Genomic DNA, 26079 nt, shown 5'->3' with positions numbered 1-26079 from the left:
TCAAGGGAGATTCGATGTGTGGCTTTCAGGAGGGGGAACAATGAAAGCGGCGATGCAGCGCCGCAGAAGTGTGCGGGACGGAGCGGAAGCGGACTGGCGGCTTGGTGGCCGGAGACGAGCAAAGAGCAGCGGAAAGGCCAAAGTACAAGAAGAGAAGGCGAGCGGGCGAGGAGAGGCGGAGCAGCGCTGCGATGGTGTTGGCGGAAGAGGAGGAGGAAGAAGAGGGTGGCGGCAGGCGAAGGGAAGTGGAAGTGGAAGAGGAAGAGGAAGAGGTGTGGTGGACAGGGTTGGGTGGTAGAGCAGCTCTGGTGCTTCTGGCGCTCGACGGGAGGGACTGACTCTCAGGCTGTAGCCCAGGGTACTGTACTGTACTGCACTGCACTTGGCAGGGCGGCCCGCGCAGGGTTGCCTCTGGGGCACTCGTCGCGCTAGACACAAAGACAGGGCACGTCAACCAGAATTGAGCGCTTCACTTCACCTCGCTGCGCCTGTTCCTTCATTTGCATGTGCTGCCCGGCCGCGTCTGGACTGAGTGCTCGCTCGACTCACAATCACACATCCCGATATCCCTCTGCCGACCCTGCCGAGCCCCACGGCTTCGTCTCCCTCCCTCGTCGCCTCACCAGTCCTCGACCTCCTATATATAGACAACGCCTTTGTGCATCGTGTATTCCAGAGGACGTCAACGGTCCCGCCCTGTCAGACGATTCTTTGTTCCCGGCATTTGCCTTCACACCTCCTGCTACCATGCAAGGCCAAGACCTTCATCTCAGCACCCCGACAATAGAACTCACCATGACAGCCGCTTCCCGCTCCCAATTACCTGCCGCCGTGCGTCCGCTCGTACTCCTCAGCGAGCTCGTCGGCAGCTGTGATCCTCGGTTGACGCATTCGCGGATTGCCTCGCGCACCCTGTCCCTGTTGCTGCGCAGCGTCCTGGCCGACACGCCCCCGCGGTTGACTATCTCGCGCACCCGAGGCGACAGCCATGACGCCAGCGATCGCCAAAAGTACGACGGGAGCGACGATGTGTCCAGCGAGTGCAGCAGGGGCTGCAAGAAATTCTGCGGCGGGAGCCTGGACCCGCTCCTCTGTCTCATCGCCTTCTGCACCTCATCCCCCGCCTTTCCCACCAGAGGATGAGACGGAGGCTTGACAGTCTCCAAAAGTGTTTCTAGCGCAACGATATTTTGGCACCGCGCCGATATCTCCAGCAGCGTTCGCTCCAGCGTCGGCAGCGTCGCCAGTGCGCGCGCAAGGGCTGCGAGCGACGATTTGAGCGCCGTTTGTAGATAGTCTTGCAAGGCAACGACCAGGAGATTCGGCTCAAAGGTGGCGAGCGTAGCCTCATGCGGTACTGGCGAGAGCAAGTAGAGCGCCAGGAGAGCAGAGATGGTGCGAGATTTGGTCTCCTCGACTTGCGCATACGTCGCCGCAGCCCCTATCTGTTGTGTCGATGCGCCACCGGTAACCAGGAGCGAAGACATGGAAAACTCTCTGATGATTTGTTGACATCGCGAGACGAGAGTGCGCTCTGCAGGGCCCAGCAGCTCGCTCTTCAGCGTCGCAATCACATCGACCCGGTCTAGCCCTTCCCCCTCTTCGCCCGGCCCATTGGCGTCCAGCACCTGGTGGAGAGAGACGACTGTATTGGACGATCGCACCATGGCCCTGTGGTCCTCCCGCTTTGCGCTTCCTGACCCCGGACCCCCCATTTCGCCAATTTGAACCTCGAGTTGTCGACCGAGCATGATGCACCGCGCGACGGCTCTTCCCAGCTTGACTGTTTGGCAGAGTCGCTCGGCAGCCAACCGCACCTGCTCAGCCGCCTCATATCGTTCTATGACCTCCTTCTCGAGTGTCTTGTAACCCTCTGTCAAGCTTGCGACTTGTGCCTCGACTTCAGATAGGACCCTTCCACTGGATTCGGCATGGTCTTTGGTGTATTCGAGCAAAGGAAGCGCCGATTTCGTAGTCAGGGAGTCAATATGAGTGTCGATTTCCTGCACATCGAAAAGCACTCGGGAAAGCGGCGTTGAAAGGTCCAGAGGCGTGTCCGAGGCATTGTTGGTAGCTAGTACGAGGCTGTTGGCGAACGAAGTCGTCGAGAAGGATGGGTCAAGAAACGCCTCGTAGTCAATGTACGAGGGTTCGTCGTCGGCCATGGCGGACAAGCAAAGCTCAAGGGTTGTGCTGCAATGGCGCGCGCGCGATTGGAAAGGTAAAGGTGTTCGCTCGAGTCAGAAGGCGGGCGGTGACGATGGGCACAACGCCTTCCACTCGGCGGGGTGGCGGACCTGACTAGCGCTCCCGCAGCAGGCAAATCATGACCGAACAACGGTGATCGTGACACGCTCATACGCCTTCACTGGCTACTCGTGGAAGCATTCAGTCTTCCAAGCGCTGCGTGGATGGGGAGCATACAAGCACTAGTCACGTTGGAAACTTTTTTGAATTCATTATTCGGCTTTCATTCCTCTCCGCCCACCCTAAATTTACCGTCAAAGTAATGAAACCCAAACCCAAGTCGCCTATTGCACAAGACAGAAGTTACAAGCATGCAAAGAAGAAAACCACCGGGCGCTACCATGAGCCATCTGTTCTTAGTTCGACTTGGCCATGGTGTTGAGCGCGCTACCGTTCTTGAACCACTGAATCTGGCCCTCGTTGAAAGTGTGAGAAAGCTCAACGTCGAAAGGCTCGCGACCGTCGGCGGGGTGTACCCGCAGAGTCATGGGCTTGCCAACGGCGAGCTGGGTGCACAGGAGGTCGACCTTGTCGTCGGGCTGGATCTTGTCGTAGTCCTCGGGGTTGGAGAAGGTAAGAGGAAGCATACCCTGCTTCTTCAAGTTGGTCTCGTGCTGTTGTAGTCGTTAGCTTCTGTCTCGCGTCTCCCAGATAATGTTCTACTTACGATACGGGCAAAGGACCTGACAATGATGGCAAGACCACCAAGGTGCCTGGGCTCGAGAGCAGCGTGCTCACGGGAAGAACCCTCGCCGTAGTTCCAGTCGCCAACGACGACCCACTTGATGCCCTTCTTCTTGTAGTCACGGGCGACGTCGGGAACAGCGCCCCACTCGCCGTTGGTCTGGTTCTTGATCTTGTTGGCCTCACCGTTGGCCGAGTTGACAGCACCAATCAACATGTTGTTGGAGATGTTGTCCAAGTGTCCACGGTACTTCAACCAGGGACCAGCCATCGAGATGTGGTCAGTGGTGGTCTTGCCCGCAGCCTTGATCAGGATGGGGAGGTTGGTGGCGTCCTTGCCGTTCCAGGGCTCGAAAGGCTCGAGGATCTGAAGACGGTCAGAGGTGGGAGAGACGGCGACCGACACGTTCTGGCGGTCCTTGGGAGGGGCCTGGTAGGTGTTGCGGCCAGGGTCGAAGCCCTGCGAAGGCAGACCGTCACCGAAGGGCTCCTTCAGCTTGAACTCCTTGCCGTTGGCGTCCTTGAGGGTGTCGACCAAGGGGTTGAAGTTAAGGGTACCAGCAATGGTGAGGGCAACGACGAGATCGGGGGAGGTGACGAAGGCGTGGGTAGCAGGGTTTGCGTCGTTGCGGCCGGTGAAGTTACGGTTGTAGGAAGAGATGATGGAGTTGGGAGTACCCTTGGGAACGTCCTTGCGGTCCCACTGGCCAATGCAAGGTCCGCAAGCGTTGGCGAGAACCATGCCGCCGAATTCCTCGAAGGTCTTGAGCTGACCGTCGCGCTCAATGGTGGCGCGAATCTGCTCAGAGCCAGGGGTGACAGTGAAGAGAGACTTGGCCTTGATACCGTGCTCCATGGCGTCGCGGGCAATGTTTGCCGCGCGAGACATGTCCTCGTACGAAGAGTTGGTGCAGGAACCGATCAGACCGACCTTGAGCTCCTCAGGCCACTTGTTCTCCTTGACGGCATCCTTGAACTTGCTGATGGGAGTGGCAAGGTCAGGGGTGAAGGGACCGTTGATGTGAGGCTCAAGCTCAGTGAGGTTGATTTCAATCAGCTGGTCGTACTCAGCACCCTCGTCCTCCTTGAGGTCCTTGGCGTACTCGCGAGCAAACTCGCCAATGTCCTTGCGCTTGGTGGCAGCCAGGTAGTCGTACATGCGGTCGTTGAAGGGGAACAGCGAGGTCGTAGCACCGATTTCGGCGCCCCTGTTTTTTGTCAGCTCAAGCTTATTTAACGGAAAACAGAGATCCCGAACATATTGCAAATTGTTGCCATGCCAGTGCAAGACAGCGAGTCGGTGCCGGGTCCAAAGTACTCAATGATGGCGCCGGTGCCACCCTTGACGGTCAGGATACCAGCAACCTTCAGAATGATGTCTAAGTCAAAATTAGCATGTGCGCCGGGAGCGTTCGACAGCTGCGGAAGGAGCGAGCAAGGAGCATTCATGTGCCCGTTCGCGGGCGGGGAAATTTTCAAACGTACCCTTGGGAGAAGTCCAGCCAGACATTTTACCAGTAAGCTTGACACCAATGACCTTGGGAGCCTTCAGTTCCCAGGGCAAGTTGGCCATGACGTCGACGGCGTCAGCACCACCGACACCAATGGCGGCCATACCAAGACCACCGGCGTTGGGAGTGTGGGAGTCAGTGCCAATCATCAAACCACCGGGGAAAGCGTAGTTCTCGAGGACAATCTGGTGGATGATACCGGAGCCGGGCTTCCAGAAACCAATGTTGTACTTGGCGCAAGCAGTCGACAAGAAGTCGTAGACCTCCTTGTTGATGGCCGTGGCGCGCTCAAGATCCTTCTCACCGCCAATCTGCGCCTCAATCAAGTGGTCGCAGTGGACGGTTGTGGGGGTAGCGACGGAAGGCATGCCAGCAGACATGAACTGCAGGATAGCCATCTGGGCGGTGGCATCTTGACAGGCCACGCGGTCAGGGCGGAGCTGGTTGGAAGGGTTAGAAAAGCTTGCAGTGCGGCGGGGCGGGGATGCATGTGTACCTTGAGGTAGGACTTGCCGCGCTCAAGCTCTTGGCCATGAGGGTCGTCCAAGTGCGAGTAGATGATCTTCTCGGTGTGGGTGAGGGGCTTGTTCAAGCGGCTCCGGACGACGGAGAGGTTTTCGCTCAACTTCTTGTAGGGGATGAAGTTGCCCTGCTCGTGGATGTTCTGGTTAACCTTGCGGCTGAGAGGCGCATCGCTGACGGTAGCCAGGCCACGACGGGCCAGCCGCGAGAACCTGAACATTTTGCGGATGGTATCAGATCGGAGCTTCTCAGCCTCGAATCTGCCCAGGTGTCAGAGGGAGTGCAGGTGGTTTTGAAGAAGAAATGGGAGATGGTGGAGGAAAGAGGGAGAAGTGGGCGACGACGGGGACAAGGCGTCGCCGGGCCGATGGCAGCAGCGTCGTCCAATGAGCAGCGCTAGATTTCAATTCAAGAACCGAGGCTAGCCTCGTCATACCGTCCTGATCAACGGCTGAAGACAGCATCTGTGGCATCCCCAGACCCAGAAACGTGAAAGCATCCTGCAGCTAAAACCCCGTTCGCCCCGACTCTTGCGTCCTTTCAAACCCGCCGCCCGTCCTCCTGCCAGCTCCATCGCGCCTCTGTCCTCGTCGCCGTCCGTTCTTTGTCGCGCCCGCCCAGCGTGCAAGCGGCTGTCCCCGCGGCAAAGGAACCTGGTCTGGCTGTGGAGCTTGGGCCACGGGTGAAAAAATGAGAGAGGTCTGCAGGTCAAAACTTGGGTTGCACGGACATGGGTGACATCGGATCCATCGCCCACCAGGATCCCGGACCGAGCCTCTTCAGCCGAAAATCCCTCCCACGACGAGAGCAATCCCAGCGTCGCGTCCGCATCCATCTTGGCCCTGTCATTCGTAACCTTTACGCAATTACGCATACGAACTGATAACAATGGAAACCCGGCAAATGTATCGGCTTATGTCATCTCCATCTCGATGGCTGCTGGCAAACGACAAGGAGCAATCAAGCAAGTTCATGTGAGCATGATGGAGCACTCAAGCTTGGATGGAGTTGGCAATGAGATCGAAAAGAGAAAGAGTCCGCGAGTGCGAGCAAGCAGCATCCAGACTGCTCGACCTGAACGCGTTCTGGAGCATTTAAGATGCTCATGAGGAGGAACAGGAACATTCAAGCTTCTTCAGGGGATGGGAATAGGGAGCATTTTAGTTGCTCCTGGGACAAGTGAGAAATATTCACGATGCTTGTAGTTGCAGATATAGGAGCATTCAAGCTGCTCAATAAAAAGTATTCAGTATATCTATCGAACATGGGCTTGAGGCTCAGGGAGCATTCATACCTGTAGCATTCACCCGCCTGCTTACATGTAGGCTGCGGCTATGCGGCAGCGTTGAGCCAAGCCGATTCCCTGCCTGTGCCCCATTTCTCAGCTTTTCAAATGGTCGTGGCGTAGCTCAATGCGGTACCATGTCCAGAGTCATCATCTAGCCGCTGCACTGTGGCGGGCGCAGTTCTGATATCCGGAGGAGCTCGGGCCACCCGGGCAAGTCAAGGGCGCCCATTTTTTGCACAAGCACACCGGCAGCAACATCACGCATCAACCGGCACTGTCAACTCACACTGCCGCCATGCCTGCAATCCGAGGAGCCGACAGCAAGAAGAAGACTCGTCGCCACACTCGCGACCTCGACCAAGTCCACGCAGACCTGCGCTCCGAGCGCCACCTGCAGCGGTACCAGGAAACCAAGGCCAAAGAGGACCTGCCCGGCCTAGGCCAGTTCTACTGCAAAGAATGCGCAAAATGGTTTGAGAGCGACGCCAACCTAGTCGCTCACCAGCGAGCCAAGCCTCACAAGCGCAGGTAGGTCGAATGTTCCGACAGGCGCAAAAGTGGCCCAGAGTTCTGACGTGCCCGCAGGCTGCGCCAGTTGAAGGAGGAGCCCTACACGCAAAAAGAGGCAGAGGCGGCCGCCGGCTTGGGTCCTACCGACAACGGAACTCGCGTTGGTTCCAGGCCCGACAACACGGGGCTGTCGAGCGCTATCGAAGGCATGATGGTTGAAGAGGGCCATGCCTAAGGCTGTCTCGTTTCGTATTTGCAAAATCACGGCCCCGTAAAATTACCACTTTTCTTTTTTTTCAGCAGGGCATTTCGGTCGGCGTTCTGGCGGGAATTTCTCGGAATCGGACAGATGGATCTCAGGAGTTGCAAAAGCCGGAATTATGGGGGAAGCCTTGAAGCTCGATATGGAGACGATGGGATTGGGTGCTCGTGTGCGGAGTGGGAGGTTTCGGAGCGCGGACCAGCCACTGACAGTTCGCATCCGCATCGCGATGAGGCGCGGGTCGACGCTACGTGGCACAGCTGTCAGAAGAATGACAAAAGCTTGACATCTCGGGGCTGCAAAAGATGTCCAATGATGGGGCCTCTCATGTATCGCGCGTAGCCACACAAAACGTCCTCATTTCAACATTGTCGGGAGTCTTGCTGACAAAGTTCGTGGCACACATGATCTGGAGGCTTGAATGGAATGCTCCCTGTTGCTACGTCTGCACTGTCTCTCGAAGATGCTTGAATTGCTTGAACGCTCCTCGATATTCTGGAGATACCTATCTTTCGTCCAGAGCAGTTTGAATCCTGCCTATCAACGTTGGTTGAAAATGCTGCCATGCCGTTGAATGCTCTCGAGTACCCTGAAGAGATTTCTGGTCAGCGTAGCTCAAGTGTGTCCTGTCAACGGCCGACTGAAGAGTATAAATATTCGTATCTGCTTCGTTGATGCTGTCTTCTGCGCCGCGAGTTTGCCCATGTCTTCAAGGCACCGCTAGGCAGTAACCCGGTTGGGCCGCCAAGAAACGCCCACTTGCTCCTCCAGGATCGCTTCTTTCGAATTGCCCATGATCACTGGCTACTGCACGCATACGCGACATGGAAGCGAAACTCGAATGCCGTGACTCAAAGATGGGCATTTCTCTGCCTGCGACTGCCTGTTTGCCTGGGCTGGCATAGCTGACAGCAACCGCCATAAAATAGTGGCCGCTAGCACCAACCAGCCAAGCACACCGAAGAGGCATCGAACTTCTTCAAACACAACCACCGAAACCATGTCCTCCTTCATTCCTACTGAGCTCTATGGCGGTGCCATTACCGTTGAGCTTCCCGCTGCCTTTGCTGACGTCAGGTATGTATTCAGGAATTCCACCGCAGCAGAGTTTGTTCTGACCGCTGGCATAGCACCATTCGCCAAGTGCCCGACAACCAAGAAGTCTACCTGGAGAGAGATGGCTTTACCAGCGTGATATTCGACATCATGGAGCGCGTCGAGCAGTCGCAGGCCGCAAACGACGAAGAGGCCCTCAAATTCCACTACTCCGATATGGTTGGCGACTCCAACGACGCCACGCACTTTTGGCATTCCAACACTGCGTCACTCTCCCGCTTGCCGCAAGTCCACTCCTTCGATCCAGTACATTGAGTATTTTGCTAACCTCGCCGCAGCAACATCCCCGCATACACCCTTGTTGCCACTCAGCACCCGGCACCGGATGCATCATCTCGCAAGCCGCAGCCGGATTTCACGGCCATCGTACTCATCCTGGTGCGCCTCGCACAGCAGAAGACGGACATTGTCATCACCGTCAATGTTCCCCACGTGCCAGGCGAGTACCCCAAGGAAGAAGTTGATTTCTCAAAGGCCAAGCAAGGCCCGCTCATGGACGCCGCCGCGGCCATCAAGCAGCAAATTCTGCAGACCTTCGACGTCAAGGATTGGAGCCTATTCGTCACTGAAGAGTAGAACCGCCAGAGTTTGAATTTCCAACGCCATGGCCCCGGGACTACCGTAGCCTGCGTGCCGGTTGCGCGCAAATTTCTGGGGCCTTGGAACGCACGAGATCCCGTAGTACCTGACACATGATATCCGGAATTGAGATTTGAAGATATTCGAGAAAGAATGGAATCGTTTACACCGCCACCTAGGAAATCATATTTCGCCACCAGTGCCGCACCTGAACACGTGTACTGACCCTGAGATTGAAGCCGATATCCAGTTTCGATGGAGTCTATGTTGAGAATGGAGCTGATATACAGTGGATTTCATGTCCCAGGAATCAAAGGCCTTGCCGGCACACACAAAAGAAAGAAGAAGAAAAGTCCGCACTGGCACATGAGGCCTGAAGCACAGAACTAGACCCCTACAAATTTCAACCATTGAAGTATTCTGTGTCTTTACTGAGCATCGTAAGGACGCCTGGTACTTGAGGGATGGCACGATAAAAATAAGGGGGCCATCCGTACGATTCAACAGGCTATCAATGGATTGCATTTAAGCTAACTTAGGCCAGGGTCTGTCGATGTGCTTAGGAGCTTCACGGACTTTCAAGCTCGAAATCGTAGAAGTAGTATGTATTTGGATGTGCCACGACAACGGGGTGTCGAAAGAGAGGAGACCTGGCAATATGAGTGCATCTAGGGAGTATTCCTTAACTGCCACGGGGTCGCTTAAACGGAGCATTCATCTACCACTATAGGTGTGCTCAAGGAGCATTCATTTGCTGCGACAGCGGCGCTTAGGGAGCAGTCGTTCATCCACCGTTATAGCTGCGCTTAAGGAGCATTCATTTGCTGTTGCTGCCGCGCGTAAGGAGCACATATAAATTGCCACAGCCAGACCCAGCGACCACCTCCGACTCCAACCCACATCTCCAACTCCACCCCACCGCCCGGGCCGTGATCTCTTCGCTCCTCCACTCATCAACCTCACCGCCGAGTACGCCCTTCACGCGTATCTCGGCTAGTGCAGCTCGCCCTCTCCACGCCTCAATCCTCCTCGGCGCAAGCCGAGCCACTCGACGTCTGGCCTCTCTCTCACCTCCACGGTGAGGAATCAGTCCTTCGGCCAACCAATCCGCTCAAGTCGGCGCCATTACGAGGGCCTCTGCCTTCACCAATACTCGTTGACTGGTGCGTCGGTGGCCGACTTGCTTCACCTTGTTCAGTAGCCCATCTAACACAATCAACAGACACAACACTTCGACACCTCACCTTCACCACCCCAAGACCCGACAATCCGCTAAAGCAATCACCATTGTAAGGGCTCAGCGTTCCTCAATTCTCGTTGACAGCTACGTCGGTAGCCGACTTCACCTCGGCAACGCATCTGGCACAACCGGCAGGCGCAACACTTCAACAATTCACCTTCACCACTTCAAATCCCAACAATCGCTCAAGCCATCGCCATCGCGAGGGCCTCACCTTCTTCAGTTCTCGTGAACAGCTGCGTCGGTAGCCGACTTCACCTGGGCAGCACATCTGGCACAACCAGCCGACTTGTAGCAAGGATGGCTATCGCAAACCGTTACTTGGACTACCACGTGGTAGCCCGGGTGGGCTTGATGTGGGACCTCAGTGAGGCCACCGACTGGTGGCTGAGTGGAGTTTTCGAGGAGTCCATCCAACGCCTGCCTGAATTCAAAAGAATCCTCGAACGCCGGAAGAACAAGGAGCTCCAGGAACTCGTCCAGAAGGGGTTGATCGATGAGGAGAATGTCAAAGCCGCCGAGTTGCGCTACGAAGACATCGTTGAAAACATCGAGGAAAACAAGCTCATGATCCTGGCCAAGAAACCAGCCGAGGAACTTCTGCAAGTCTATCAGGGCCTCAAAGCTCACTACCGGCCCAGTGTGGACGAGTTGCTGCGCTGCCATTTGCGCAACGCGATCCCTCTGGCATTGTGGCCGAACGACTTGCTGAACGAAGATGAGCGTCAACCAGAATTCAGGAAGATGCAGCAGATTCACGCCTCGCAGATGACCGCCTCCCCGCCTGGAGGACTACCCAATCAGAATCTGCACCCTGGTTTGCCGGCCTCAGTCAGGGATTGCCTTCTCCGAGATAACACAGGTCCAACAAGCGGCTTGGCGGGTGCGTCTGCCAATCCAACCCCTAAGAGACTTACTGCTGTCGGGGGCCGATTTGGAGGTCGACTGCGTCGGGCTCCATATCCATGATTCGCCCCGAGTCACCACCACTCCGCCCGTTTCAACCGCAGTACGAGCTCAAATCCCATGTCTCTGTACGCAGCCCGTCTCGGCTGACTTGCGAGCCGACGAGCGCCGAGAAAGACATTGTCCGGCCAATTCGGCAGGGACACGAGCCGACAAGGCTCGTCCAGCCAACTCGGTGGGCTGGCGCCGAGGCAGACATCATCCGGCCATCTCAACTGAAGCACTAATCAAATGACCCCGCCTGCTAATTCCTCGTTGGCACGCAACCGAAAATTGAGCCCAACGCCACCAAAAAGAACGGCCCTCAATGGTCTCCACATCGACTATGAGGCTTGGTAGTGGAAGATCATGGACTCTTTAGACTCAGGGCCGTTCCTCTACCCTACATAGTGGCTTTGCTTTTCATAACCTGATTTCACCTCCCTGCCCCTGCCCTACTTTCCCCTCCCCCTCGTTTCCCCTAACAGTTGGCGGCTAATTTTGCTTTCTTGCTTTCTTGCTTTTTCCTGATTCGAAAATTCTGCTTATTTCCCCCTTTTCCTCTTCTTCCCCTAAAAGTTGGCGGCTTACTTTACTTCTTTGCTTTTCATTGGTTTATGAATACTATTTTCTTCTGACCGATTGGTGGGAAGCATTCATACGCGGTAACTGATGACTAACAGGAAGCAGTCAAGCATCTATGAGTGTAAGGTACATGTAGTGATTGGGAGGTTGTGTGTGCTACGAATTCGTCTTGCGACCCAGCACAGAATAGGCTTAGCGTCAACGGGAGATCAGCGACAAGGATCCCCACGAATGACGCGATTGATCTGAACGTCGCGGGTCGCTCGACCGTCATCAAGCTCCCCACGCGCCTGCGCCGACATCACGCCACCTCCGCCCCGCAATGAGCAGCCCTGCAAAACGCCGCAGGAAGAACAAATTTGCTGCTTCAGACGCCCCCGTCCGCAGCCTCGACTACTTCTTCAACAAGCAGAAGGAAACTCCAACAGCTGCCGAGCCGGGTCCCAAAGATGCGACAGACACGCAAACACCAACAGAGCCCGCGGACGACACGGCGTTGACGGATGAACAATTGGCAAGGAAGCTGCAGGAGGAGTGGGATAGGGAGGCAGGAGTCGGTCAAGATCAAACACACACACCACCGCCAAATGGACACCATGGTGGACTGAAGGACGCCCCCTCGAAGGAGGCCTCGTTGCCACTCAATTCGGAGGACGCGCCAAAGCCCCTTGGAACCGAGCCAGCTCATGAAGTCGAGACCAAACAACCGAACCAAGGGGGAAACTTCTTGAAGCTACAGTCCACGGCGACGGCGGAAGACACCATAACCACGAACATACCATTCGATGAGAGCCCGCTGCAATTCGATCCAGCCAAATACCTGTCGGAACTCAAGGTGCATTGGGGCGCAGACGGTGGGCATGCCACGTATGCTCTGCTCACCAGGTGCTTTGTCTTGGTCAATAGCACGCAGAGCCGCATCAAGATTGTCGACACTTTGGTGAATCTGCTTCGGACTATCATCGAGGGTGATCCTGAAAGCTTGCTTCCAGCGGTAAGTTTTTAAAATGACCCATAATTGGTTCCTACAAATCAAAGTTTCCTGCACCGAAAGAAATGAGACCTTCTGGTAATGCGAGCGCGCTTGGGGAGCATTCATCCGCTGCTACAGTTAGGCTTAGGGAGCAGTCGTTCACTACTACAGTTGCGCTTGTGGAGCATTCGTTCATTGCCGCAGCTGATCCAGGGAGTCTCATCTCTTTCGACACCTCCTATGCCGTGGCGGAATCCAATGATCAGAGCTGATGAACTCTACAGGTATGGCTTGCAACGAATTCCATCTCTCCTCCTTACATCGACCTTGAACTTGGCCTAGGCGGATCTGCTATCTCAAAGGCCCTTAAGACGTCATACGGTCTTGATAATGGTGGACTCAAGAGTCTTTACAACAAATATGGCGACGCTGGTGATGTTGCATTCGAGGCCAAAAAGCGCCAGAGCTTCACACTTCGGAAGCCCAAGCCGTTGACTATCAAAGGCGTTTACGACTCACTGCGCAAGATAGCAAATAGTAAAGGCCAGGGCAGCCAGGAGGCTAAGCAACGCATAGTGGAGCGCTTGCTCCAAGATGCCCGGGGCGCAGAAGAATCCCGTTATGTTGTCCGGACCCTGGTGCAGCATTTGCGCATTGGTGCCGTCAAGACCACCATGCTGATAGCTCTCTCACGGGCATTCCTCCTGTCACGACCACCTGTAGCAGAGTTTCCCGTGCGAGAAGCCGCGTCACTTGCAAAGTTACGAAAGGAAGAATTGGCAGAGATCTACTCACGCAATGAAGAAATAGTCAAGGCGAGTTTTGCTCGTCGCCCGAACTACAACGACCTTATCCCGACTCTTCTTGAGATTGGTGTGTGCGACGGACTGCTCCTTAGATGCGGCCTGGCCCTCCACATCCCGCTTCGACCCATGTTGGGAAGCATTACCCGGGACACTGGAGAGATGCTCACCAAGCTTCAAGGCCGTGAATTCAGCTGCGAATTCAAGTACGATGGCCAAAGAGCACAGGTTCACTGCGATGAGCGCGGCCAGGTGACCATTTTCTCTCGGCATTTGGAAGTCATGACGGAAAAGTACCCAGACCTGGTGGCCCTGGTGCCACAAATCCGAGGCGAAGGTGTCAGCAGCTTCATTCTCGAAGGAGAAGTCGTCGCCATCGACCGCGAGAGTGGTGAACTGCGACCCTTCCAAGTGCTCGCCAATCGGGCCAGGAAAGACGTGGTCATCCAAAGCGTCAAGATTGACGTGTGTCTGTTTGCCTTTGATTTGATGTTTTTGAATGGAGTCGAACTGCTGGATAAGCCGTTCAGAGAGCGGAGGTCTTTACTTCGGAGCCTGTTTACGGAGATCCCCCATCACTTTACGTGGGTAAAGAGCATGGATGCCACGTCGGCTGACCAAGAGGCTATCAGCGACTTTTTCAAGCAAGCCACCGATATCAAATGCGAAGGCATCATGGTCAAGGTTCTTGACAACCTGCCAAACCCCACCCTCTTGGACGAGGCAGGCGAGCAAAGGGACTCACCAATGCCACCACCAAACCCGTCGAAAAAGACGAAAAAGACAAAGCCCAAGACAAAATCCGTGTCAGATGCAGCCGCAGCAACAAACGATACATCGGACGCCGCAACAGACACACCCAAAACAGGGGGCAGGCGCAAAGCGCTCCTCGCAACGTACGAGCCGGACAAGCGGCTCGATTCATGGCTCAAGGTGAAAAAGGACTACAACACGTCAGCCGACACAATAGACCTAATACCTATCGGCGGCTGGCACGGCCAAGGCCGCAAGCACAAGTGGTGGAGCCCCGTCCTGCTCGCCGTGCGCAACCCAGAGACGGGAATCCTCGAGGCCGTCACCAAGTGCATCTCTGGCTTCACCGACAAATTCTACGAGGCCATGCGCGCGCGGTATGACCCCGACGCCGATGCTGGCAGCAGTGATGACGACGACGATGAAAACGACGATGATGGACACGTCAAGGAAAAGAAGACATCTGATGGTGAAAACAAACCAGTCAACAACACGCGCCCGACCAAGCCGCCCTTCGTATCCTACGCCGGCCACCCCTCGGTGTGGTTTGAGCCGCGCGAGGTGTGGGAGTGCGCCTTCGCCGACATCACCCTGTCGCCGACGTACCCGGCCGCGCTGGGCCTCGTCAGCGACGAGCGTGGCCTCAGTCTGCGCTTCCCGCGCTTTCTGCGCGTGCGCGACGACAAGGGTATCGAGGACGCCAGCACGTCTGACTTTTTGGCCGCCCTGTATAGGAAGCAGGGGGCCAGACCGGCGGCGCCATCGGCGCCGTCGGCGGCTAAGGGGGACGAGGTGGGAGATGGGGACGGGGAGGACGCGGGCGAGGATGAGGGAGAGGGAGCGGGAGAGCAGCTGCAGCAAGAGGAGGAGGAGGAGGAGGAGGAGGAGGAGGAGGAGGAGGAGGAGGAGGGGCTAGAGTAAAAATAGTCATGGCCGAATTTGATAGATTTACCAGTAAAACTGGCCAATATTTTTCAATTCGATTCAATTCAACACAACATATACCCTCCGTTGTCAACCCAATATAGTCTTCGAATTGACGCCCAACCTACATATCAATCATGCATGCCACGATTTCTTTCGCTACCAAACATCGGTGGATTGCTTGCTGTGTTGTGAATTCCTTGTAAGAGTTGATGGTTCTCGGCTGGTCAGATCAATTGTTGCAACAATGGAGAGAAGCCTGAATCTTCAAATGCTCGGCTCGCCGCGATCTACAAGCGTCAACTACCACAATCCTCGCCACATCGCCAGTCAGTTGGACGAAGACAAGAGTTCTTCTCACAGGAGAGTGGAACGGGGTCATTTCAATTTGCCATTATTCTCCGCACTGCGAGAGCCAAAAGTGATTTACTCGGTATCCATTCGACTAGACCGCCAGACGCCTACAATGCCCAGCAAGCATGCCGTCTCAATTCTGAATTGCTACCTGCCGTCGCAAGACGCCCCAACCGCTCCGCACGACGCTTACTTGTAAAAGTCGAACTTGTCCGCCTCCTGCGCGCCCTTGACCTGGCTCGAGTAGGCGTCCTCAAGGTCCGACTGGATGATGTTGTACCTGTTTTTGCGGACGGCGCGGAGGCCGGCCTCTTGCATAATGGCGGCGATGATGGCACCCGACAAGGGGTCGTTGCGGACAATGAGCGAGTCGAGGTCGACCTCGGGCGACAGGCTCATCTTGGAGGCAATGGTGGTGAAGATGAGTCGCCTCTCGCGGCGGTCGCGCAGCGACGGGAACTCAATCTTGCGGTCGAGACGTCCGGGACGCAGCAGGGCCGGGTCGAGTGTGTCGGCACGGTTGGTGGCCATGATGACCTTGACGTTGCTGGTCTGATCGAAACCGTCCATCTGGTTCAGAAGTTCCAGCAGAATACGCTGGACCTCTCTGTCCGCTCCGGTCTGAGCGTCGAAACGCTTTGTGGCAATGGCGTCGATTTCGTCTATGAAGATGATGGCAGGCGAGTTTTCGCGGGCCATTCTGAAGACGTCGCGGACCATGCGGGGACCTTCTCCGAGATACTTTTGCACAAACTCCGAACCGACAACCCGAATGAAGGACGCAGTGGTGCTGTTTGCAACGGCCTTGACAAGCATGGTCTTTCCGGTTCCTGGGGGTCCGTACAGCAAGACACCGCGAGGAGGGTCGATACCTAGGGAATAGTTAGCCGTCTACTTTGACCACCTAGCGATTCTTGTGTGCCTACCAATTTGGTGGTATAGGTCGAAATGCGTAAGGGGAAGCTCGACGGCTTCCCGGATCTCCTGCTTCTGCATGTCCAATCCACCAACGTCCGCGTAGGTAACATCGGGCTTTTCATCCGCGCCCAACATGGCGATGGAAGAATCCGCCTCCGGAGGGAGGATATCTACGAGGGCATTCGAATGTCTATGAAGGGCGACGGAGGAAGAAGGCTTGAGAAGTTCGCGGTCGAGGGTGGAGAGGATGCGAACGACGTAGTTGGAGCCGGTTGAGGATTGGACGATGCCGGTACTGTATCGTGTTAGTCTTGGCTGTTGGAAAGGATACGACCATTGCGCACGTTTGGTCTATTGCCTCCATGAATTGTCCGATGACCAACGGCACGCTCTGAATGCGCTTGATCTCCTCCTGAGCGCGCACGAGCTCCCTCTTCAAGCTCCTGTCGAGCTGTCAGTACGCAGGTAGCTATTTTCCGAACAGGACAAACCTCTGCTCATCCTTGATGTATTCCTCCTGTAATTGAATGTACCTGACATGATCAGCACTTGCGTCGGATTGAGCGCAACTTGACGGCGGGGCACGAACTCGAGCTGTCTTTGGAGCTTCTTGAAGGTGGAGTATTGGTCGTTCTTCTCATCGGTGAAGCCTTCGAGCGAGTCGATATCGGGGATGGAGGATGGAAGGGCCTTCTTGTGAGGTGGCACCTGGTTGGCCGGGTTCTCGACCGCAACGTCGGACATGATGGAGGGTGTGGTTGGGGTCGTGTCGCTTCAAGGATGTGGGTGAGGATGTCGGGGTAGCGGGCGGGAGCAACGGGGGACGATAGCGCAGAGGTGAATGTGGGCGATGATGTGAAGTCGGATTGTAGCTGCGGTGGAGCTTGATGGACGCGCCTCAGCGGTTGACGGATCGGGATGCAAGCCGCCCGCGTGCCAAGGCCATTCACGTGCAGAGAAGGCGGTGGGACCTGGACCGGGAGCTGAGGCGGCAGAATCGGTTGCAGACTCGTGACGGGGAAAACGCTCATGATGAGTTCCGCAAGTGGAGCTCGGAGCCTCTCTGTTCCCTTCTATGAATTTGAACCTTTAGATGCTCACGAATGCTTCTCACAATCTAGCTGGGGGTATTTTGCTCGACAAGATCCCGTCGACTGTGTACCAAAGCATAGATATGCTCCCTATCTTCTCCTTAATAATTGGTGTTGTGCGTGCCACGACTTGGGCTCCCTGCCTGAGATGCCCCCGGAGCCAGCTCTCCCGCACTACAGTGGCCGAAGCAACGCGCCAGGAGTGGTCGTCAAATGCCATGGTCGAGCCCGGGGACCCTTCATTCGCTACAACAGCTGCATCTTGGGAGCGTTCGTTCACAACGACAGCTGCGCCTTGGGAGCGTTCGTTCCCTATGACAGCAGCGGAACTGCTCAGATTCATCGCTGTACCCACTCGCCAGCCTTGGACAACAGGTGCCTAAGGCGACAAGGGCCTATTTCGAGACACTCAGCACGCGCAAAGCATCATGTCCGGAGATCCGCCCCGCACAGGCTCTCTGTGCAGACGCCAGCCTCGGGTCTGGATATGAGGACCTGATCTCCATCCTCCAGGGCTGGGCTGTGGGGAAGGTGTTGGCAGAGCGGTGGTCGAATCAGTCCGTCCGGTCGGCCCACCTCCTGGAGCCGGAGCCGTCATCGGGGGAGGGAGACACAAAGATTCGGCTGTTGGGTTGGGGACAGGGACGAGGGCGGGGAGAGGGCGAACAGAGAGCCAAGGGCCGTTGGGATGGGGAGTTGATATAAAAGGGCGTCGGTTCCGTACAGGCAATCGTCTTTAAACATCTCGTGCCGTACTGTTGCGTTGCGCATCCCTGTTGCTCAGCTAGCTTTGGGGCCACCAATCCGTTTTAAGCGTCTGCCAGTGTTGTCGAGACGGACAGACGGGGAAAAAGCCTCGACCGAATGCTGGTGGAGAAGAGGGTCGTCCGCGTCTCTGCATCTCGTCTCTGCCAGCGTTTCTTGCTGGCGACATCAGATTGTCGTCTCCCCTCAGTCCATCCGTCCGTGGCCGCCGGCGCTGCTCGCTAAGCATGGATTGGCTCCCGAGCGCGCCAGCCTCTTGGCCCTTCTCTCATCCCGTTCCATCAGAATCGACCTCTCAGCACGACCCCCCCAATCAAGCTACCTTGACTTATCCTCCTCCGCCCTGAGCCTTAGTAAGTCAGTCCGAATCTCCCCATCACCCAGACCTGTGCGAGGGCCTACGCGCTCGTATGCTGCCCGTCCTCCGTGGCTGAAAGCCTGCCTGCTGCCCCGTCGGCTCCCGCCCAAACCAAAGAGAGACGCTCACCGCATCCCCCCCGATCGGCTTACCTGGCGCGCGTCGCCCGCGAAAGTCGACCCAGTGCTGCGTGCCGTCGTCCCTCGTCGCTGTTTCGATGCCGTCGCGTCGCATGCTGATGGTCGTGGTCGCTTGCTGATGCTCTCAAACCCTCAGGCTGATGGACGCGTCCGCGCAATGAACTTCGACGCCGCCCTCTCTGCTAGCAATGGCTTCCTCGACTCAGCCAACTCCCTCATCGACCCGTCCATGTTCAACCCAAATTCGCTCGACCTGAACCAGTTCCAAAATCCCCAGCTGCAGCAGCAGCGCCTGCAAAACGGCAACGTGCGCAATGTCTCGCCCGCCGCCTTCCAGAACCCCGTCTATCAAGTCAACTCCATCGTTCCCTCCAAGAGGCCTCATCCTTCCGAAGACGCGCCCAGCGCCTCTCCGCGTCCTGCTCCCGGCAACATATCTCTGTCGCGCTCACAGACGCCTCAGCAAATGTCTTTCGCGCCGGGCGGCTTCCAGGGCAATCCTCAGCATGGAGGCCAAGGGCTCCAGGCGCCCAATCCCTATCAACATTTACACCAGGGCGGCTCTTCCAATGCCACTCCCTCTCCGACCATGCAGAACCAGCAGTTCAGGCCGCCTCCAAACGCCCAGCGCATGCAGACCATGTCGCCGCATCCATTCCCCCAGCAGCAAGGCATGGCCATGTCTCCAACCCCCGATCAGACAAGTCGCGTAAACACCCCGCACAATCCAGCCATGGCTCAGCAGATTGCTGCCATGAACATGATGCAGGGTTCTCCTCAGGGTCAAAATTTCAACCCTGGCTTCGGAATGAATCCCGCCATGTCCACGGCGGGCTTCAACAACGGGATGCCGGTTCAGGGCGTTGCTCTATCGCAAAACTTGCAGCAGAGACAAGCTGACGCGCAGCGCATGTATCAGATGCGCTTGCAGCAACAGCAGCAGCAGATTGCGGCCAACAACTTCGCGCAGCAAAGACAACAGCAGCAGGCTGGAGGGATGAACATGCTCGGATCTTCGGGTCAGCAGATGAATCCCGCCATGGCAATGGCAGGTGGAATGCGCCCCAATCAAGGTCCGATGCCGGGGATGAACGCGCCCAATAAAGCAACAGAGCCTGCCTTTCTCAATACCGTGGCCAGTTTGATGCAAGCACAAGGCCTCCCATTCAATCCGCAGCCCATGATTGCGATGCGGCCAGTGAGCCTCCTCCAGCTCTATACTTTGGTCTTGAGACATCGCGGCTCCAAGAACGTGTCACAAGCCAATGCCTGGCCGCAAATAGCACAGTTTCTGGGGTTTCCGCCACAGCAGTTTCCGATGGCAGGGCAAGAGCTGAGGATGATATATGAGACGAATTTGGCTCCGTACGAACAAGCATGGCTGGCTAGCAAAAGGCGACAAGGACAAACAGGCCAGATGCCGGGAGCTGGTGGCGCTCCGCAGACGCCTGTGAAGTCCATGCAAAGCAATGCACAGGATCTTCAAGCCCAGCAGCAGCAGTATGTGCAGAGATTACAGCAGAGAGCCTCAATGCAGGCTTCACAGCCACCGGTGGACCAGAGTACTCCAATGAGGAACAATTCCGTGCCTGCAGCTAACGGCTGGGGAACTCCTCAGGCGGACTCGAATGCCGCGTCGCAGCAGGAAAACTTGCAAAGGAAGAGCATGAGCAGGCCGCTGGAATCGACGCCTCAACCCCAGGCTGCTGGCTCAGTCGCTGCGCCATCGCCCGGCCCGGAGCAAAAGGTGAATGAAACCTTGCCAAAACCAGCTGATGGGCCTGCGCTACAAAATGGGCAAACATCCGCGGTGGAGAAGAAAATATCCCTAGACTCAAACTTTACCCCTCGAAAGCGCCAGCTTGCCGACACGTACGGCGGCCTCTCAGTCCAGGAACTTGGAAGCGTTGGTGAAAAGATTGCCAAGTTAAAGCCTGATGTGCCGAATACCGAGGAAATGGGGATTATTGACTTACGCGCGATCAGCATGTCTCTCCAATCTGGACTGCATCTGGAAGTCCGCTATGCTCTCGATGTTTTGGTGCGCTTATCACACGACCCTCGACTGCAGTTGGAGCTGGACAAGTGTGAGGATTTGATGGATGCCATTGTCGACTGCGCCGAGGACCAAGTTGACGCGCTCGCCGAGGACGCTGCGGAGGTGTCGGACATTATTGATTTGACATCATACGAAGACGTGATGCGCAACTGTCGGACAGAGCTCGAGAGCTTGCAGGATGTCCCCGAGTACGGCTCTGTTGCATACGACATGGACCGTGCTGCGGACCGTCTCATTGCCATCACCACAGTCCTCCGCAACCTGTCGTTCTTTGAGTCCAACCACGCCATGTTGTCGAGTGCTCCTGTCATCAAATTCATATCCAACACGGTCCGACTCCTTGGCACCCGCATCATGCTTCTCCGAAACAGCCTCAACACGGTTGATTTCATGAAGGACGTCATCACCTTCCTTTCCAACACGTCCGATAAGATCGAATTGCCGACCCGCGAGGACGCATTCAACATCCTCAACTTTCTCCTTGCCTTCGCTCCAACTCCTCTACCGAACGCCAACACACCTCTCCGCTTCACTTCTTACAATCCGGCAGTCCACCGTTATCTGCCCCCCGCAGTCGACTGTCTAGCGAAACTGCTTGCGCGCGATGATCCTAACAGACATTTTTACAAGCAACTTTTCTCGTCCGACACTGCTTCTACGCCACCATTCGACCTGTTGACGCGCGCTTTTGGCCTTGCCATCTCTGTTGTTCCTGAAAAGGGTCGCCGTCCTGAAGCCCGTGTTGCCGAAGCTCGTAAGCCGTACCTCATCCAGGGCATGCTGGCAGCCGACATTCTCGCGGCTCTGTGCCCCGGCCCGGATACTGGTCTGGCACGCTCATGGCTTGAGGCTGAAGACGGCTGGGCCAAGACGCTCGTTTTCCTTTCGGGTTTGCTGAGCGTGGAACGACAAGCTCCGCAGCCGCCTCCAGTACGGGGCATGCCTCGGCCGATGGATCATTTGGACACGGGCTTTGGCCTTGTGACACATCGAGCCCTGGCAATGCTTAAGAAACTGGGCGAAAAGGCCATGACTGAGGAAGAACTCAAGGACAAGCGATTAAGCATCGAGTCGTTGCCAAAAGACGAAGTCCTGCTCGGAGCCCTCTCAATGCAGCAGATGGACGGAGTAGCTCTCAAAAGGCTCTGCTCCTTTGCGCAGCTGAAGGGCTGAAAAGAATGGGTCAGAAGTCAAGCAACATGATCGAGGCGGCTTTTCTTGAGCTGCAAAGCAGCACGATCGCCAGATCTTTCGTCGCGGTGAAGACACTGCAAGGCAAGCCGCTTGTCGTTGGACGGTGCTCCACAAGAAAATACGAAGTGGAGAACACCATGGGTCGGGGTGTTGAACAAGAACCTGAGACGACGAAGATCATCCATGTGTAATAGAGTCACGGACCGACCAACCGAACCAAACAACCACGACGACGTACGGGACATGCCAATCAACTGGACGAAGATTGGGTCAGGCGGAGAAAGGTGTAGGACAAGCATGAGAAGCGGACAAACGGTGGGTTCGGTTGGTCGCTTTTTTCCGTTTTTTAGTCCTTTGCTTTGCAAGCGTTTTATGTATGTGTTCCATGCGAGCCAGAGACCTTCACGGTGGACATTGGGTGCTCGCTACTACCATCTACCACCACCGCCGCCACCACTACTACTCGTGTTTACTACCTTATCAAGTCGAGGCTCATTTTTATGCGAGATGTTTCCATGTCTGATCTGATGCACATGCTTAACTGCGAGTTCTTGTGTATGTTGCTGAAGGCTGAGTGTTGGAGATTTCACCACTGCGGAGAAGTGTTTCGTTCGATGAAAGCTGTAGTTGCGTTCTCCAAGGAGCTCATCCGACAGCTGTCACATGGTCAACATGGATGGCCCGTCAGGACCTCTTAAACTTCTTGGGTCTGGCTACGGCAACGAACGACTGCTCCCTAAGCGCAGCTACAGCAGCGAATGAATGCTCCTTAAGCGTAACTGTGGCAGCATGGCATTGCCCTTCGGAGCCCCTTGCTGGTATTGAGCCTTCCAAACTTCTGGTGGGGCAACGTACTTTGACCTTTTTAATATCAAGAAGCAGAATATCAAGTCATATAAGTTTGGTCTGAGGAAGATACATCCATGCAATTGATGGACGCTGCCTGCTTATGACAACTGAAAGAATTACGAGAGTTGGTAGCTTATAACCATGACCATCATCTGTTTCGTTTGTGTCTGTGGCGAATCTATGAGTCGTAGACCCGAAAAAGGCAGTAGAAGCGCGTCGTCCGCGTGATTTCGAAGATTGATCTCTGCTTGTTGATGAGAGAAGCGGCTATTGTTCATGATCGACGCGAATAAGCCAAGAAAGCATTTCCAAACTGTCGACATCTCAATCAACGACCCAGGAAGGAAATCCAAGGCAAGAGCACGCCAGATCGACAGCTAAACCAAATACAGTTAACTCCCGCTAGGTCTGTGCAACATCTGGACATCAACCCTGCCGACCAAATCCAACCCACCAAACCTCCAAATCAAAACTTATCCCTCCCCGGAACCACCGCGCTGCCCACCGATGCCGCACATCGAAGTCATACCCTTCACGACGGGCGGCCCTGCGCCAGCTCCCGGCTGGGCCTACGTCCCCGACATTGGCTTCGACCCGAGCAAAGCAGCCATCAACCCCAGCGGCCGCAAGCGCACCGCCGCGCGCCAGTCCCAACATCAGGCCGACGCGTACAATGCCGGCAGCGGCGGCAACGCCATCAGCGACCTGCCCGCGCGGCAGCAGACAGCCATACTCAAACGCATCGCCGAGCTGGATCGCGACAACCAGAAGGACGTGGCGCTGCCGCAGGCGCGGGGGGCAGGAGGAGGCGGCGTTGGTGTTCTGAAGCGCGAGCGCGAGGGCAGGAAGATGACGCCTGCGGTGCGTAAGATTCTGCAGAGCGGTCGCACGTTTGCACATTGGCTGGCCGACGAGGAGGCATTGGCGGCGCAGCGGACTGGTGTTGCTCCTGCGGGCTCTGGTGGGCCTGGGAGCCAATCTGTCACCGCGACGGCCAGTCCGGCACCTAGCACGGGTACGGCAGAGGCTGCAAGCTCGAGGAACAGGAAACGCAGTATGGGTGCAGCGGCAGTGGGGAGAGCGGCCAAGAGAGCGGCCGCTGCAACGACGACAGAGAGTGCCCCGGCGACTCCATCGGCTGGTGTGGAGAACAGTCCAGCGCCCTCGAGTGGAGCTGCGCAGCAGACTGCCATCATCGATTTAGAAGCGGCGGGCATGCAACAGGAGCCTACGCCTGTCGACGACGACGAACCGCTTTTGAGGGCTGATGTGCCCGTCCTACCATCCGAGCAACAAATCCAAGCGCTACTCGCGCATCCACCGCTCTCCTACACAGCAGCAAGAGCTACACCCCCGGCTGCAGATGGCCCGTCGCGAAGGCTGTTTTGCGAAATTTGCGGATACTGGGGTCGAGTGAGATGCCTGAGGTGCTCGGCGAGAGTTTGCGGGCTAGAGTGCAAGAAGGCACACGACGAGACGAGTTGTCTGCGGATGTAGACGCAGCACATTCAAGAGCAACGAGACATGGACCACTGGCGTTTTTGGTATTGTATGAATTTGGCTGCTGACGGCTGCAGTCAAGGGCGCACGCAGGTTGATATGGATATACCCAATGGATGGACGGGAGGAAGCATCGTCGTCTAATGCTGAGAACACAAGACTGGAAGAGAAAATAATCGCAATACGAATGGACAAGATGTTGTCGGCGCAGATCGACCGTACTCTTGAGCGCATCTCTGGCCCAGACCAACTGAGCAATAGGGGCTCACTTTCCAGTGCTAGCCACAACGACTACATATGCCACACCAAAGAGAGTCCAGAACATCATGAATACCTCGGTCGCTGAAGAGGTTTGCTTGCCTTTCTGGGATATTGAGAGATGGGTTGTCGGCGCTCATACTGATGCACACTTTATTGAGTTCAGCCGTCTGGTGTTCCTCGATGTCCACTTCATGCTACGCGCACTCGTACTGAGGACTAGAAGACAGATGAGAGATCCGGCTGGCCAGCCGACTGGCCATCATGCAGATCATACAGAGGTGTTAATATCCCCAGCAGCACTGGATGGAACTCGATCATGGTGATACAGTGGGTGTCGAGAGAAACGAGATCTCCTGGCAATGTGAGTGCATCTAGGGAGCATTCATCCGCGGCAACAGTTGCGCTCAGAAAGCAGTTGTATACTACCGCAGCTAGACCCAGGGAGTCTCACCTCATTCAACACCCACTGTGCTGCTTCCTCCCAAGCGGCGAGCAGAATCCTCTGGCCACCTACCACACAACATCAAGCCCATCTCTCCATCGACTGACCAAACACTCATACTCGCCGCACACGCCTACCCCAACACCGCCATGATTTGCCATCTCCCAACGCCGGCGCATCCATTCGATACTGCTGCCTGCTGCTCCCAATCTAAGCCCGCTCGCTTGCAGCGCCATCGATCACGAACCACAGCCCCCAAAAAGACCGTCTGCCTCTCATCTACTTCCTCTTCCGGCCACGTCAGGCTAGCAGATAAATTGCCAAGCAGGACGCATCGCGAGCTCCGCCTCCGCCTCCGCTTCCGCCTCCCTCCGCTTCCGCCCGCCGTCTTGGCGTGGCGTGTCGCAGCAGCAGCCTGCGCACTGAGACAGAAAGAAAATAGCGACAAAGTTTGCCTGTTCTCGTACAGCGAGCCGGCTCCAGCGCCACAGCCTCCTCCACCTTGCGCCCGCGTGTGGCGCAACGTCTCCGCGTCTTCCGCGCGAACCGGCAGCGGTAACTTTTGCTTTTGCTCCGCCTTGCCTAGGTACCTTAGACACCACCATACGTAACCTGCCCAGGCACGACACGAGCGACGCGGCCACATGGACGCGGACGGAGACGGACTTCAGTCGCTCCGTCTCCGTCTCTCCATCCATCCATCTATCCGTCAGTTTGCCTGCCCTCCCAGCCAAACAAGCTCCACTCCCCCATCTGGCAGTCTTGTCACCAAGCACGCTCGGGCCTTGGCTCCGCATCGCGGAACAGACGGAGACACGGGGTAAACGGACGGAGCCAAGGTCCGCTACTCCTTGGTATCACTCTTCCTTCACTGTGATGCTAGTTTAGAAGGAAGGGAGGCAAGGAAGGGAGAGGAAGAAACGGGGCAATTTCCTCCGCGGGACTCGTTCGTAAAGGCTGCGCGTCGACGCGTAGGTAGGTAGGGTCTTGTGTTTGCGGGGGGTCCAAGAGTGGGAGGGGGCAGGCAGCGTAGCGTCCGTTGACTTGCGGTTCGACGATGGTTCGCTCCCTGTGTTCGTTTCCTGGGATCTGGGGGTGTGATTGCTGGTGGAGGCAGTGGTGCTGCGTAGTTGTTTGTGAGGGAATTGAATTATTCCTTATCCTGAGGCTTTTGTGAAGTTAGATTTGGTGTGGGCTAGATTCTGG

The 26079-nt window shown here is 56.2% G+C and overlaps 9 protein-coding genes across 9 annotated transcripts; 6 read left to right on the top strand and 3 right to left on the bottom strand.

The window, feature by feature from the left end:
• Positions 1-279: 279 nt before the first annotated feature.
• Positions 280-2412, bottom strand: J3D65DRAFT_157732 (Golgi transport complex subunit 5-domain-containing protein). Its single transcript, XM_066794140.1, has one exon. The coding sequence runs from the start codon at positions 2163-2165 to the stop codon at positions 765-767; it is 1401 nt and encodes a 466-aa protein (XP_066650163.1). The 5' UTR covers positions 2166-2412; the 3' UTR covers positions 280-764.
• Positions 2354-5267, bottom strand: J3D65DRAFT_641228 (aconitate hydratase). Its single transcript, XM_066801870.1, has 4 exons — positions 4939-5267; positions 4417-4882; positions 4190-4310; positions 2354-4139 (listed from the first exon to the last, which is right to left on the bottom strand). The coding sequence occupies exons 1-4, from the start codon at positions 5182-5184 to the stop codon at positions 2846-2848; spliced, it is 2127 nt and encodes a 708-aa protein (XP_066650162.1). The 5' UTR covers positions 5185-5267; the 3' UTR covers positions 2354-2845.
• A 1280-nt stretch (positions 5268-6547) lies between these two features.
• J3D65DRAFT_561903 (uncharacterized protein) lies at positions 6548-6997 on the top strand (the record flags this gene model as incomplete). Its single annotated transcript, XM_066797535.1, has 2 exons — positions 6548-6780; positions 6838-6997. 2 exons carry the CDS (start codon positions 6548-6550, stop codon positions 6995-6997), a joined length of 393 nt encoding a protein of 130 aa, XP_066650161.1.
• Positions 6998-7810: 813 nt separating this feature from the next.
• On the top strand, positions 7811-8809 carry J3D65DRAFT_157738 (Mog1/PsbP/DUF1795, alpha/beta/alpha sandwich). The gene is made up of 3 exons (XM_066794141.1): positions 7811-8101; positions 8155-8364; positions 8419-8809. Exons 1-3 carry the CDS (start codon positions 8025-8027, stop codon positions 8714-8716), a joined length of 585 nt encoding a protein of 194 aa, XP_066650160.1. The 5' UTR covers positions 7811-8024; the 3' UTR covers positions 8717-8809.
• Positions 8810-11654: 2845 nt separating this feature from the next.
• On the top strand, positions 11655-14939 carry J3D65DRAFT_681327 (uncharacterized protein; the record flags this gene model as incomplete). Its single annotated transcript, XM_066803731.1, has 2 exons — positions 11655-12483; positions 12747-14939. The coding sequence occupies exons 1-2, from the start codon at positions 11812-11814 to the stop codon at positions 14937-14939; spliced, it is 2865 nt and encodes a 954-aa protein (XP_066650159.1). The 5' UTR covers positions 11655-11811.
• A 72-nt stretch (positions 14940-15011) lies between these two features.
• J3D65DRAFT_641210 (26S protease regulatory subunit 6B) lies at positions 15012-17092 on the bottom strand. Its single transcript, XM_066801869.1, has 5 exons — positions 16804-17092; positions 16706-16747; positions 16559-16657; positions 16223-16509; positions 15012-16168 (listed from the first exon to the last, which is right to left on the bottom strand). The coding sequence occupies exons 1-5, from the start codon at positions 16956-16958 to the stop codon at positions 15486-15488; spliced, it is 1266 nt and encodes a 421-aa protein (XP_066650158.1). The 5' UTR covers positions 16959-17092; the 3' UTR covers positions 15012-15485.
• A 1246-nt stretch (positions 17093-18338) lies between these two features.
• Positions 18339-21902, top strand: J3D65DRAFT_157746 (uncharacterized protein). Its single transcript, XM_066794142.1, has 2 exons — positions 18339-18423; positions 18705-21902. The coding sequence occupies exon 2, from the start codon at positions 18726-18728 to the stop codon at positions 21798-21800; it is 3075 nt and encodes a 1024-aa protein (XP_066650157.1). The 5' UTR covers positions 18339-18423; positions 18705-18725; the 3' UTR covers positions 21801-21902.
• A 1054-nt stretch (positions 21903-22956) lies between these two features.
• On the top strand, positions 22957-24624 carry J3D65DRAFT_157684 (putative HIT finger domain protein). The gene is made up of 2 exons (XM_066794139.1): positions 22957-24520; positions 24595-24624. Exon 1 carries the CDS (start codon positions 23178-23180, stop codon positions 24165-24167), a length of 990 nt encoding a protein of 329 aa, XP_066650156.1. The 5' UTR covers positions 22957-23177; the 3' UTR covers positions 24168-24520; positions 24595-24624.
• Positions 24497-25761, top strand: J3D65DRAFT_607481 (uncharacterized protein; the record flags this gene model as incomplete). Its single annotated transcript, XM_066798512.1, has 4 exons — positions 24497-24709; positions 24760-24792; positions 24867-25428; positions 25460-25761. The coding sequence occupies 4 exons, from the start codon at positions 24497-24499 to the stop codon at positions 25759-25761; spliced, it is 1110 nt and encodes a 369-aa protein (XP_066650155.1).
• Positions 25762-26079: the final 318 nt, after the last annotated feature.

The sequence above is a fragment of the Phyllosticta citribraziliensis genome (genome assembly GCF_038025025.1).
Source record: "Phyllosticta citribraziliensis strain CPC 17464 chromosome Unknown J3D65scaffold_15, whole genome shotgun sequence".
In the NCBI taxonomy this organism is placed as follows: domain Eukaryota; kingdom Fungi; phylum Ascomycota; class Dothideomycetes; order Botryosphaeriales; family Phyllostictaceae; genus Phyllosticta; species Phyllosticta citribraziliensis.
Note: the sequence above shows the minus strand (reverse complement) of the source record. Positions and strands in the feature narration are given on the sequence as shown.